Here is a 15,267-nt window from a genome sequence, read left to right as displayed (position 1 = left end):
TAAATTTTTAAAACAATTTGTCATTTTACACACACACAAACACACACACTTTGTATTTTGACTGGCTTTGTTTGAATCTATAATTCAATTTGGGGAAAACATTTTTCAAAAGTAAAGTAACCAATCCATGACTATGGTATAATATCTCTATTAAGGTCTTTAATTAATGTAAATAAAGTCCCATGGTCTTCTCTGTAAGATCTTGTACATCTTTTATTAGATTTATTCTTAAGTACTTCAGTGGTTTTTATGCTATTGTAACAGGTATCTTTTAAGAAAAAGCATTTTCAACCTGTTTGTGGCTGGTATTAATATAATTCATATTTGTATACTGATTTTGAATCAGAATTTAATTTAGTAACTTATCTGTAGATTCTTTAGGATTTCCTATCTACACAATCATATCATCTGTGAATAACAGCAGCATTGGTTTTTCCTTTCTAATTTTTATACCATTTCTTTTTCTTACAATACTGCACTGGGAGGGACTACATTAAAATGTTGATTAAAGGTGAAGTAGGCACCCCTCTCCTTTCTGATCACAAAGAATATGTTGCCAAGGTTTCATCATTAAGTATGATGTTTGTTACAGTTTTTTTGGTAGATAATCTTTTATCAGTTTAAGGATGTTCCATTCTACTCTTAATCTGCAAAAAGTTTGATCACAAGAGACAAATTTATCGGATGTTTTCCCTGCAACTATAGAGGTAATATAATTTTTTTCCCTTAACCTATTAGGAAAATATACTGACAAATTATCTAAAATTAGAATAACCCTGTGTGCCTGGCATAAACCCAACTTGGTTATGACATACTATTCTTCTTATGTATTACAATATTTCATTTGTTAACATTTTGAAATATTGCATGTATTTTCACAAATAGGATTAACATTTCTTAAAATGCCCAAAGTTATCCAGAACTCATAAAATGAGATGGGAAGTTCCTCTATTCTCTTTAAGTATTTGTATAAGATTGGTATTAATTCTTCATTAAATATTGAATAGCATTATCCAGTGAAGCCATCTGGGTCCGGTGATTTTTCTCTAGGAATAATTTTAAATGTGGATTCCATTTCTAGAGTGTTTATAGGAACATTTATATGTGTTCTATTTCTTCCTATAGTATTAATAAGTTACATTTTTCTAGAAATATGTCTATGAGAATTGTGGTATTCTGTTGCAGTAATGAGTTCCAATTTGCTCACATCTTCCTGCATCCACACTCCTGGGTAATAGTACCTTCCCACGTTGACTTTAAAGCTCCCTTTGAAGTTAAAATTAACTACCTGCTACACTTTGCCAGTGAACATCCAATACATTTCCAACTTCATGCCTTTTCTCACATCACTTCCTCTCCCTGGAAAACCCACATCTTTGGAGGCAACCATAGCTCCCTCCATCCCAATACAATGATAAAAGTTGTGTATTTTCTGCCAGAAAAAAATGCATACATGCACATAAACACAAACTTTTATATAAACTATCATAGGATTCACTACCTCCATTCTGCAAAGTAGATTCCAGACTAAAGACTCCTAACTTACACATTGCCCAGTATACATAATGCTTACAAATACTAATAAAGGGAGGAATAAGTAATAAATATGCAAGCAAATACACAACAGAGCAAAGGTTGATATAAGCATTCATACTGGCCTATGAAAATTTGTCTGAAAGAACTGTTTAAAACATGAAACATAAAATATACTTGAGTTTTAAGTATTTATTTACAAAGTTCTTCCTAATACAACTGCTTTTATAATATAGCAATAAAGGATCATTTACTATTTAAAAGTGGTACATATGTGGCACAGAAAAAAATCTATATAGTCAGTTAAACTATTATAACTGATAACTGAAAATTGTTAAGTGACAATTAAACATTTGCAGTACTCCCTAAACAGGTAGGAAATAAAAATGGATTTATTCATAGGAACTTGATTAATTTGTATTACTGACTTTAAAAAAAAAAGACTACTGTGAAAGATAACATCAGGGTTTGAAAAATATTTTACAAAAGCAAATAAATGTATTTCAGTTTTACACTTAATTACGAGGCCATGATAAAAATTTGACCATACACATATCTATGTATTTTACAGCAGGTTAGCCAACTTTAGAATTATTTCATAAAGAATATAAACAATCTTTACCACAATTTCCCCATGGTCTTATCCTTCAAAATAAAATTTCACACACTATCAAACTAAATCAAGATTTGCTAGTGGCTAAAATCATCATAAGTATATTGTCCCTTAAACAGCTACAAGTATACACCAGTATCATGTTTGTGCAAAATATACATTATTTTCTAATCTTTCTGCCCTTATCTCAATTTGCAAGCGTATTTTGAAAACCATCTCCTTTAACTGTTATTCTTGTTAATAGTGGCAAATCTTTTAAAATCCACATGCTGTATCTTTATTTATAAAATAAACTGCAAAGGGAGCAGTTAAATAACTACTTTAAATAGCACATGTGGACCAAGAACCCACTATTCAGAGATCTATGCAGGTTTTTATCTAGTAAGTACTGTGGTATCAATTAATTTCTGAACAAATTGAGATACACAGATAATTATTTCCAAAAATTCATTCATGGACACTATACAAAGAGATTCACAGCAGTATCTGGCGTCAGCCAATAAAATTATTTACTGTATCACGTGGCAAAGTTACTAATATCATGAATAACTTAAATGATTGGTCTTCAATTGGATTCAACAAAGAGAAAAATTACATCAAAATCAATATAATTTTTTACATGAATTAACTCAAAAACTGTAAGAGGTTACCTTACTCTTTCAAGAAGAAAATAAGATGGCATAGTTTAGTGTTACCTTCTTTCCAGCGTTCACCAAGTGCTAACGACAAGTACCATTTAAGTCAGTTTCTTATCTGAATATGAGGTTGTTTAAAAGTTTCTACAAATTAAGACTTTTTTAAGCTTCATATCAAATGAGTTGTAGATCTACTTAAAGTATGACTTCTCCTTTCAAAGAAGGAAGGAAGGCTGACAAGGGAAGGAGATGGGATGCCCTGTAAAGACAAAATATTTTGTACTTAAAGTTTTTTCTTTTAAAAATTGTAATATACAGTTTAGTATCAGACATGTCATTTTTACATTTTACAAATTATCATAACAATTAAGACATCTGAAAAATCTAAACTCTTTAAATAAACAGAAACTTAAAATTAGGGGAAGGGTGGGGAGAACACATAATCAAAACTATTTTAGTATTCTGAAAACAAGAAACAAATGGATGGACTAGTTTACTACATATGAACTCAGTTGAAACAGATATATGCTTAGTGTTTCAGGTTTTTTAAAATTATAAATTAGAAGATAAGTTTTGAGGTTAAAAAGACAAACCCTAGTGGTTTCTTCTTAACTTAATCATAAAGCAGAATTAAGAGGAGTAAAATTACTTCATGGGAAATAATTTTCTAAATTAAAAGTCAAAAACTCTGAAAGAGTTTTTATATTATGTATGCAACCCATATTTATATGTCTGTATGTGTTTGTGTGTATGTATGATTTTGCTCCATATAAAAATTGAGCAAAACAGCAGTGCTTCTGATAATAGAGATTATTAATATACTAAGCTGTCTAAACTTATTGTTTCAGAGTGTCAAAGTTAAATATCATCAGATTTTTAATAACAAAGAAACATAGACATGAATACCAAACACTCAAGAGGGGGTGTAAATCAAAACAAATTATAAATGTACTGTTTTATTTTAGCAGATATTAATGCCTAACTGTAACTAAACTTAGAGCCAGCAAGGTAGCTAGCTATAAGTTCTCATCAACTAGGTAGTAAATAAAATGAAGTGTTTAAAGAGCTAGGTTGGTAAAGTATTACCATTCAAGTGATAGCAAAGCAATGATTTAAGTAGATAGTATAATAGTTTACATTTTCCTCAGGTAAAACCTTTATGATTTGCCATATTAAAAGCATAAACTTTACATAAATGTCATAAATCTAAGATTAAGAATCAGATCTGTAATATAAATCCACTTCACAGGACAATTACTACTATTTTTTAAATAATCATTTCCATAAATAAGAAAATCGGTAATGGGACTGATTTTTTCTGGACTTATGAGTAAATTATCTTGCAAACATATCTTTATGTGCCAATAAGCAAAGAAATTCTACTAAGCCTATGTTGTGAATTCAAAGCAGTTATAAAGTTGTGAATTCAAAAGTCCCCACCCACCTAAAAAGTAATTCAGTGGAGAAAAATACTTTCTTTTTTCACAAACGCAAACTTCAAATAGCTAGTAAGCTCACATTAAACTTCACGAGGCTTGTTTCCATTACTGGTTGGCATATCTCCTAATTCTTCACAAATGTCAAAGATGACTTGGACAGAACTTTTTTTGAAATTTGAAAACTCAGTATTTCCTTCTAGCATCTCTGAAAAACTAGCTCGTGAGGCAGAATGACGTATAGATCGAAACCAGGAGTTTTGAGAGCGCCCACCAGTAGAGTTTGAGCACTGAACATAACCATGCTTAGTATATCCAATTATAGTGCTTGTGGAAACAGAATGGGTAATCTGTTAGAACAGAAATAGGCAATTGAGAAGAGGACATGAATGTCTTAAAGATATTTTAGGTACTTCTTATGTTGTCTACATAAAATTGACAAAACCATAAATAATATATATTAATTTTCCAAAATTCTTCTATAAAATCCAATTATCTTCATTTGAAAAGCAATAATGTTTATAATAGTTACTATAAATGCAGGAAATAAACAAGGGATAGTACTTTGGCTTTCCGAAAGCTTACAGTCCGATTTTAGTAAATGAATGCTAAATTTTGTCAATTTCAATATATTTTTCATTAATCAAATTTCTTTGTAAAAATTTATATCAACTAAGTACACCTTCTCTCTCACTGGAAGGTTAATCTTGATTAAAAGTTGTGTATAAACATACTCATATTAGCTGTAACCTTTGATGTATATTAACTAATGACTTAACTAGCTTTATAAAAAAATAAGTTATTAAGCATTATGTGCCTTTTCTGTATAAACTTTAACAATTAAAGGTAACCATTTATAAAACACCAAAGCACTCCCTTTGTGCACTTTGTGTATATTAACTTATTTAATCCTTACAACTACTACTTTAGATTCATTCTACAGACAGTGAAATTGAAACAGGAAGATCTCTAATAAGCTGACAAAAGTCACACAGCTAGCAAATAGCAGAACCTGGATTTGAACATGAGAGTTCCAGAGTTCACGCTCTTAACCACTACTCAAACTGCTTTTGAGTACAAAATCACATCATACGTGAGTGTGTGTGTGTGTGTATTTACTCTCTACAATAACACCATAGGTAAGTACTATTAACCTCTTTTCTCTCATCTGCAAAAATGGAGATAAGAGAGAATAGGAAACTTGCTGAAGGACATACAGCTAAGTAGTGACAGTCACTTGTTTTTCTTAAACCTTAGTAGGTAAGGTTAAGAATTTTTACAAGGGACAGATACATCACTATTTAGTGACAGTAATAAATGTTAGAAATGCCCTTAATATTACTTAAATGACTGAAATTCTGACACTGTTGGGAATTTGGATTGCTCAGGAAACATTTAAAAATATATATATGAATTTAGAACCCATATCATCCTTTGATATTCACAGCTTCAGAGATTATATATTCATCACAGAAATAATGAAAGAAATAAAACTCAGTCTCTGCTATATTACTGGAGCCAATCTATAAATAGAACTATCACTATTTACATCAGTAAGTGATAGGCCAGATTGAAACATGTTTCTTTCTTAGAGATCTACATCTCAATCCCAATAAAATTTCATATCAAACTACACATTAAGTAAGTCTCTAGTTCATTAAGTGAGGTTTTCTGTTACCTAACCCAGTAAAGAGGTCAGATGCTTAGACATATCCAAAAAATTGATGGAGATATTAATATTTCCATCCTTAAAAAGTTAAGAAATTCCACACCAACTTCATAAATTTGGAGTCATTTAGCCCATTAAACCAAAATCACTTACTGCTAGTGATGATGTGCTAGACAGACGACTCATTACATGCTTATCATTGCTAGAAGGACTTCTTCCCTCCACTGAACTTTGGGATGTCATAAGAGCCCTTCGTAGAGCTCTTTTTGGAGTTTTGGAGAAAGAGAATGCTCTTGTAACCTAGAGTTAAATTACAATTAATTAAAAAACCTAGACAAATCTAACTGATGAGAACAATTATATGTAAACAAAGCCAAATTCACACCAAAAGTTTTTCTATAAAAAGTATATAGCAAAATTAGAATCTCTTTGGACAAAGCAGTGAGAAAATGTAGTACATTGTAGATTACTCCATCTTGGTTTCATAGGGCACTAGTCCAGCAGGAGAAAGTGGGAGGGAAAATTTGGCATGAGAGAAGAAACCTGGGTGTTATCTGATTCTGCTACAATTTAGTTGTGAGATCTTTGATCCAAAGTCACTTAAACCTCAATTTCTTTAATTGAAAAAGTGTAGGAGTTTATTTGAAATCATTGTTAACATGTTTATCTACTATACATCATGTATGTTAAATGCAGAGATACAATGGTGATTAAAGTATAAAGCCTCCCCTCAAAGGCAAGGAAAACAACAACCAAAAAACTTATAAACCTAGCAAGTAGACTACAGTTGCAAAATTTTACCTGTAAAATTAAAAGTCTAGTTCTACTTTTAAAAAACCCTGTTACCAACATTCTTGTGTAGTCCTCAACAACTTCAATACTGTAAGGTAAGTAGCAAAGCTATCTTCATCATTAGAAGTCTGAAACACACTTATGGTAAGGAATAGATCCCAGGTTTCCTGACTCTACTGTGTGCCCTTTGCTGAAAAGTATCTGAGGCAATTTCTAACATGAATGCACACGTATCTATACCTAAAACACCATCAGAAGTATCATAGTAAGTATAATGGGAAGGATAACAAGTTGTTATAATTACTGTGCCAAAGAATTCACTGAGCTAGACTATTATCTCTGTAGGCCATTTCCTAGAACCAATAACAGCTTTATTTTATACACTACCTGATATCTATGGCAATACTATTTTAATATACTCTGAAAAATACATTTTGGAGATATGCTGAATAATAATTTCACTAAGACTCACCTTTTTTGAAGTCTTTTTTATTGCTCTAGATGCTCTACTCAATGTACTGTCCATATCTTTCGTATTTACTTCAAAGGATTCTGGATCAGCAGTGTAAATAAGATTCTCCTGTCGAAAATTAATATTTTTATTTTAAAATAAACAAAATAAAAATACACAACTGTTCCTAAAATCAAACCTTTAAGAACTTATATGCACACATAGGGAGCATATATAAATGAAGTTACTCAAGATTTCTGATGTGTTTGACATAATTTCTACCCTGAAATTTACTTAAGGCCTCAAAAAGTATATAACAAGAACAAAAACTGATTCAAGGAATCAGATTTTTATATTTTTTACAGTGTGTGTGTGTGTGTGTGTGTGTGTGTGTGAGAGAGAGTATAGAAATATTTTCTCTTCAACATGGCAAAAGTTCTCAAATGATAAGACACTGACTCAGGGCTTTTAAAAAATTTACTATGCATAATATTTGAAATGTAGGAGAGAGCTCAACTGAAGTTGCCTAGTATCTGAATTTACAAACATTTCTTATTAACAAAAGTTCACAACTGGGAAGAATTTTGTGGTTTAACACAGTATAAACCAGGATATAGTTAAATGTTTGCTGCCATCTTGTGGTTAATTTTACTTTATGAAATATCTTCATTAACTGTTTATATTTCAGTTCTAGAATTATTAGCCATCCTGTGGCTAGTAATTCAATAGATTTTATTTTAAGGAAAATTTTCCATTAACCGTTTACATTTCAGAATCATGGTTATGAATTTAGAAAGGACTGCATAAGCCATGTAGTCAGACATTGTAATAAATGCAGGAGTAATCTCTATAATAGGAAATCACTATACTGCAGAAATCCATTTTATATATGGATATCTAGAACTATGAGAAAAAATTCTTCCTTATAATGAGCAGTTTTTTGGCTTTACAAAAAGCTGTCTGCATCTCTTTTCTCGTCAGCACTCTGTTGTACGCACTAGCACTGTATTTCCTTCCATGAACTTTTTTGTGGAACAATCCTTTATTTATAACAACATATTCTTGGCCCACAGAAATTTTTAAAAAACAAACAAATCAAGGACCAGAGGAGGTGGTGGAATAGAAGGAAGTGGAACTCACCTCCTCCCACAAATATACCACAAATACATCTACATGTGGAATAATTCTTACAGTATACCTGCTGAATGCCAGCAGAAGAGCTCATAAAACCAAAATGCAAGAAAGATCACCACTTAACAGGGCAGGGTGAAAGAAAGAAAACAGGAATTGGGATGGGATCTGTGCCCCTGGGAGGGTGCTATGAAAGAGGAAAGGTTCCCTCACCCTGGGAAGCCGCTTTACCAGCAGGGGAGATCAGTGGGGAGAGAAAGGGAGCTTCAGAAGCTTGGAGGAGAGTGCTGCAGCCAGTGTGCAACAAGAAGAACATAGAGAGACCTGCACAGAAGGCCCTGGCCATCTCACTGCAATCCCCAGCCTAGGACCCACATCTGCTGGTACACACAGGGGCTGAGTGCTAAAACTTGGGCTTCAGAGGACAGACCTGAGGAGAAGACTGGGATTGGCTGCATGGAGACAGCCTGAAGGGGCTGGAGTGTGGTCCACAGCTGCAAACGGGGGCATGCGCAAGAAGGATCCCAGATCTGTCATTGATGCCCCATTGTTAACCTGCAAGCTCGAAGGGAGGGGCGGGGCCTGGAACAGCAGCCTCATTCTCAGTGTGCTCACAGAGGGTGAGGCTCTGCCTCTGTGTTTTGGGAGCGAACAAGCTTGGGTGAGCTGCCCACACATGGAGGCAGGGCTGAAACCCTAGCCTATGGCCAGCGGCTGCACAACTTCAGAAGCAGGGTTGAAATCTGAGTGTTCTAGCAGCTGAGGTATCTGTGGATTTGTGCACCTGAGACAGCTTTGTAAACCCAGTGCCTGCAGGACATCAGAGTAGATTATTGGCGCTCCTATGGCTGGGGCAGGTCTGGCGATAGCAGGCTCTGCTGGCACTCACACACAGAGGCGGGGCCGGGGTCTGGGCTGACTCAGTAGCTCCTACGGTGGGTCCAAGTGCTCGACCCAGTCCAGGTGCGCGACCATGGCGTACCAGTGCTTGAACTCAGTGGTTCCATGTCAAAAGATCTATGCTAGTGGCTTTGTGAGCACAGCACCTGAGGGATACCCAAGCTTACTGCCTGAATTCCCATGGTTGAGGTGGGACTGAGGGCAGTGCCAAAGACAGTATACGTTGGTGGGCCAACAAGACAGGTAACAGGCAAAACCACAGAGCGACTTCCCAGTAGACAGCTTCTGCAGAGGAATAATCAGGGGCTCCTCTCCCAGCAGGGGCATTCAAGCCCCACCTACCTCACACCAGTCCAGAAACAGAGCTGGTGGCATCTACTCCAACAACTGGGGAACAGACCCTGCCCCTGACAGAGCTGGGACAACCAAAGAGCAAAGAGGAGGCCACTCTCAACATCAGTGCAGGCTCTGGTCATCACGGTAACAATCATACCCCTTATCAAGGGGATAACGGCTAACACACACTAAAGAAAAATGTGGCAGACATCCATAATAAAAACAGCCCTTGCACAAAAATATTACACTCACGAGGGCTACACAGGGAAACACAAAAAACAGCCCTTCAAGACCAGAGCAGATAACTATTTCTCCTTAATTCACAGAGTCAGAGAAATGAAGCAGAGGAAACACTCCCAATTAAAAGACCAAGAGAGGGCTTCCCTGGTGGCGCAGTGGTTGAGAGTCTGCCTGCCGATGCAGGGGACACGGGTTCATGCCCCGGTCAGGGAAAATACCACATGCCGCAGAGGGGCTGGGCCCGTGAGCCATGGCCGCTGAGCCTGCAGGTCCGGAGCCTGTGCTCCGCAACGGGAGAGGCCACAACAGTGAGAGGCCCGCCTACCGCAAAAAAAAGAAAAAAAAAAGAGAAAAAGAAAAAAAAAAAAGACCAAGAGAATTCCCCTGAAAGAACAATGAAACAGACATCTGCAGTCTAGCAGATCCCGAGTCCAAAAAGGAGGTAATGAAAATACTGAAGTAATTAAGCAAGTCTATCAATAGAAATGCATATTACTGTAAAAAAAGAACTAAAAACTATAAAAAGGAGGTAATTAAATTAGAAAACTCATTTGCCAAAACAGAAGCTGAGCTCGAGGCAATCAACAGCAAACTGGATAATGCAAAAGAACTAATAAGTGATCTGGAAGATAGAATAATGGAAATCACCCAATCAGAACAGTAGACAGAAACACAAATGAAAAAAAAAAAGGAAAGCAATAAACGAGACCTATGGGATAATATAAAGTATCCAGATCTATGCATAATAGGGATCCCAGAAGGAAAACAAAGAGAAAAGGGGATCAAAAATTTATTTGGGGCTTCCCTGGTGGCACAGTGGTTGAGAGTCCGCCTGCCGATGCAGGGGACACGGGTTTGTGCCCTGGTCTGGGAAGATCCCACATGCCGCGGAGCGGCTAGGCTCGTGAGCCATGGCCGCTGAGCCTGTGTGTCCAGAGCCTGTACTCCGCAACGGGAGAGGCCACAACAGTGAGAGGTCCATGTACCGCAAAAAAAAAAAAAAAAAAAAAAATTGAAGAAATTATGGCTGATAACTTCCCAAATATAAAGGAAACAGATACCCAGGTACAGGAAAGCACAGAGGGCCCCAAACAAGATGAACCCAAACAGACCTACATCAAGACATATTATAATTAAAATGGCAAAAGTTAAACGATATAAAGAGGATTCTAAAGGCAGCAAGAGAAAAACAAAAGCGTTAATTACAAGGGAAACCCCATAAGGCTATCAGCTGATTTCTCTACAGAAACATTGAAGACCAGAAGGGAGTGGCAAGATATATTCAAAGTCTTGAAAGGGAAGAAGCTGCAACCCAGGATACTCTACCCAGCAAGATTATCACTTAGGATAGAAGGAGAGATAAAGAATTTCTCAGACACGCAAAAACTCAAAGAATACAGCAATATTAAACCTACCCTAATAGGAGTATTGAAAGGTCTTCTCTAAATAGAAAAGAAGCAAGAATCTAGAGGAAACAGAAATATCTCAATTGGAGAGTAAATCACTTAAACAAGCCAGTATACATATTAAAAAAATAAATTTTTGTGAAAGCGATGATAACTACAATGAACACCAAAAGAATAAACATGAAGATGTAAAAGAGGACATCAAAATCATAAAATGTGGGGGAAGAGAGTATGAAAAATATACAACAGATTCACAAAAACCAAAAAGAACAGCACAAAAGTGTAATACAAAAGAGGGGCTTCCCTGGTGGCGCAGTGGTTGAGAGTCCGCCTGCCGATGCAGGGGACGCGGGTTCGTGCCCCGGTCAGGGAAGATCCCACATGCCGCGGAGCGGCAGGGCCCGTGAGCCCCGCAACGGGAGAGGCCACAACAGTGAGAGGCCCGCGTACCGCAAAAAAAAAAAAAAAAGTGTAATACAAAAGAAAACCATCAAACTACAAAATGAAAAACAAAAAGAAAGGAACGAAGAAGAAATACAAAATCAACTGGAAAACAAGATTTAAAATGGCAATAAATATACATCTATCAATAATTACCTAAAATGTCAATGGACTAAATTCTCTAATAAAAAGACATAGAGTGGAAGACTGAATAAAAAAACAGGAGCTTACAATATGCTGCCTACAAGGGACCCCACTTTAGGGCGAAGGACACACATAGATTGAAAGTGATAAGATGGAAAAAGATATTTCATGCAAACAGAAATGACAAGAAAGTGGGTCTAGCAATACTCCTATCAGACAAAACAGACTCTAAAACTAACGTAATAAAGATAAAAAAGGATACTCTATAATGATAAAAGGGTCAATACAAGAAGAGGCTATTACACTCGTTAACATAACACTTGTTAACATATGCAATATAGGAGCACCTAAATACAAAAAGCAAATGGTAACAGACATAATGGGAGAAACTGACAGGGATACAATAGTAAGAGACTTTAACACCTCACTCACACCAATGGACAGATCTTCCAGATACAAAAATCAGTAAGGCAACAGAGATACTAAATGATACAATAGAACAGTTAGACTTAATTGATATTTTCAGGACATTACATCCAAAAAAACCAGAATACACATTCTTTTTAAGTGCACATGGAATAATCTCTAGGACGAACCATATACTAGAACAAAAAACAAGCCTGAACAAATTTAAGAGGATAGAAATTATTTCAAGCATCTTTTCTGACCACAAAGGCGTGAAACTAGAAATCAACCACAAAAAGAGAAATGAGAAAAAAATGATTACATGGAGACTAAAAAACATGCTACAAAAACCAATGGGTTGATGATGCAATCAAAGAGGAAATCAGAAGATACCTTGAAACATGACATAAAAACAACCATACAAAATCTATGGCATGCAGCAAAAGAAGTTCTTATAAAGAAAAGAGCTGGTTCTTTGAAATGGTAAACAAAATCAACAAACCTCTCTTCAGGCTCATCAAGAACAGAGGACCCAAATAAACAAAATAAGAAATGAAACAGGAGAAATAACAACCAGTACCACAGAAATTAAAAAAACCATAAGACAATACTATGAACAATTATATGCCAACAAATTCAACAACCTAGAAAAAATGTACAATTTTCTAGAAACATACAACCCACCAAAACTGAATGAAGAAGAAAGAAAACTTGAACAGACCACTCACCTAGAAATGAAATACAATATGTAATGAAAAAACTCCCTGCAAACTGAAGTCAGGACCAGATGGCTTCACTGGGGAATTCTACCAAGCATACAAAGAAGAACTTATAAAAACCCTCCCCAAACTCTTCCACCAAAAGATTAAAAAGGGAACACTCCCAAAGGCATTCTAGAAAGCCACCATCACCCTGATACCAAAACAGTACCAAAAAAGAAAATTAAAGGCCAATATCTTTGATGAATATAAATGCAAAAATTCTCAACAAAATATTAGCAAACCAAATCCAACAACACATAAAAACAAGATCATATACCACAATCAAGTTGGATTCATCCCAGGGTCAAAAAGATGGTTCAACATATAAATATCAATCAGTGTGATAACACCATATCAACAAAAGAAAAGACAAAAAACACATGATCATCTCAATAGATGCAGGAAAAGCATCTGATAAAATTCAATGTCCATTCATGATAAAAACTCTTACCAAAGCGGGTATAGAGGGAATATATCGCAACATAATAAAAGCTGTTTTGACAAACCCCCAGCCAAGATAATACTCAATGGTGAAAAGTTGAAAGCCTCCCCTAGTACTAAAATCTGGAACAAGACAAGGGTGCCCACTCTCACCACTTCTATTCAATATAGGATTAGAAGTCCGAGCCACAGCAATGGACAAGAAAAAGGAATAAAAGATATCAAAATTGGAAAAGAGGTAAAATTGTCATTACATGCAGATGACATGACACTAAATACAGAAAACTCTATAGACTCCACACAAAAACTATCAGAACTGATAAATTCAGCAAGGTAATGATATAAGATTAACATACAGAAATCTGTTGTATTTCTTTACACTAACAATGAAATATCAGAAAGTTAAAAAAAAAAAAAAGAAAAGAAAAAATCCCTTTTAAAACCACATCACACACACAAAATATTTAGGAATAAACCTGACCAAGGAGGTGAAAGATTTATATGCTGAGAATGCTAGAAAATTGTTAAAGGAAACTGAAGATGATTCAAAGAAATGAAATCATGCTCTTGATTGGAAGAATTAATATTGTTAAAACGGCCATACTATACAAAGCAATCTACAGATTTAATGCAATCCCTATCAAGTTACTCATGACATTTTTCACAGAACTAAAACAAACAGTCCTCATATTTATATGGAACCATAAAAAAACCAGAATTACCAAAGCAATCCTGAGGAAAAATAACAAGGCTGGAGGCATAACCCTCTCAGACTTCAGAGAATACTACAAAGCTACAGTAATCAAAACAGTGTTGTACTGGCCCCCAAACAGACATATGGATCAATGGAACAGAACAGAGAGCCCAGAAATAAACCAACATACCTACAGTCAATTAATCTTTGACAAAGGAGGCAAGAATATACAATGGAGAAAAGACATTGTCTTCAGCAACTGGTGCTGGGAAAGCTGGACAGCTGCATGTAAATCAATGAAGTGAGAACACACCCTCACGCCATACATAAAAATAAACTCAAAATGGTAAAGACTTAAATATAAGATGTGACACCATAAAACTCCTAGGAGAGAACATAGGCAAAACATTCTGACATAAATTGTACCAATGTTTTCTTAGGTCAGTCTCCCAAGGCAATAGAAATAAAGGCAAAAATAAACAAATTGGACCTAATCAAATTTATAAGCTTTTGCACAGGAAGGAAACCATATAAAGAAAAGACAAGCTACAGAAGGGGAGAAAATATCTGCAAACGATTCAATCAACAAGGGATTAACTTGCAAAATATACAAATAGTTCATACAACTCTATAACAAGAAAAAACCCAATCAATAACTGGGCAGAAGACCTAAATAAACATTTCTCCAAAGAAGACATACAGATGGCCAAGAGGCACATGGAAAGATGGTCAACATCACTAATTATTAGAGAAATGAAAATCAAACCTATAATGAGGTACCCCTCACACCAGTCAAAATGGCCATCATTAAAAAGTCTAAAAATAACAAATCCCAGAGAGAGTGTGGAGAAAAAGGAAACCCTCCTATACTGTTGGTTGGAATGTAAACTGGTGCAGCCACTATGAAAACAGTATGGAGGTTCCTTAAAAAAACTAAAAATAGAGTTGTCGTATGACCTAGGAATCCCACTCCAGGGCATATATCCAGAGAAAACTATAATTCAAAAGATACATGCACCCCAATGTCCACAGCAGCACAATTTACAATTGCTGAGACATGGAAGCAACCTAAATGTCCACTGACAGATGAATGGATAAAGAAGATGTGGTATATATACAAAATGGAATAGGGACTTCTCTGGTGGCAAGCCACAACTATTGAAGCCCACGTGCCTAGAGCCCGTGCTCTGCAACGAGAAGCCACCACAATGAGAAGCCTGCGCACAGCAACGAAGGTAG

The 15,267-nt window shown here is 35.6% G+C and overlaps 1 protein-coding gene across 7 annotated transcripts in view; it reads right to left on the bottom strand.

Annotated features, from left to right (window-relative positions):
- Positions 1-1,720: 1,720 nt before the first annotated feature.
- ECT2 (epithelial cell transforming 2) overlaps positions 1,721-15,267 on the bottom strand; it is a 63,372-nt gene continuing 49,825 nt past the window's right edge. For 3 of the 7 annotated variants that reach the window (XM_081234163.1, XM_081234166.1, XM_081234164.1), the window contains 4 exons: positions 7,151-7,258; positions 6,040-6,186; positions 4,300-4,567; positions 1,722-3,040 (listed from right to left, as the gene is read on the bottom strand). In XM_081234163.1, the coding sequence (XP_081090289.1) occupies positions 4,301-4,567; positions 6,040-6,186; positions 7,151-7,258 (522 nt within the window). In that variant the 3' untranslated portion in view covers positions 1,722-3,040; position 4,300. Of the gene's footprint in view, positions 3,041-4,299; positions 4,568-6,039; positions 6,187-7,150; positions 7,259-15,267 lie in introns of all 7 variants that reach the window. The other 4 variants (XM_081234167.1, XM_081234168.1, XM_081234165.1 and 1 more) reach the window with 3 other exon arrangements.

The sequence above is a fragment of the Mesoplodon bidens genome, assembly GCF_964165515.1.
Source record: "Mesoplodon bidens genome assembly, chromosome: 5".
NCBI lineage: Eukaryota > Metazoa > Chordata > Mammalia > Artiodactyla > Ziphiidae > Mesoplodon > Mesoplodon bidens.
Note: the sequence above shows the minus strand (reverse complement) of the source record. Positions and strands in the feature narration are given on the sequence as shown.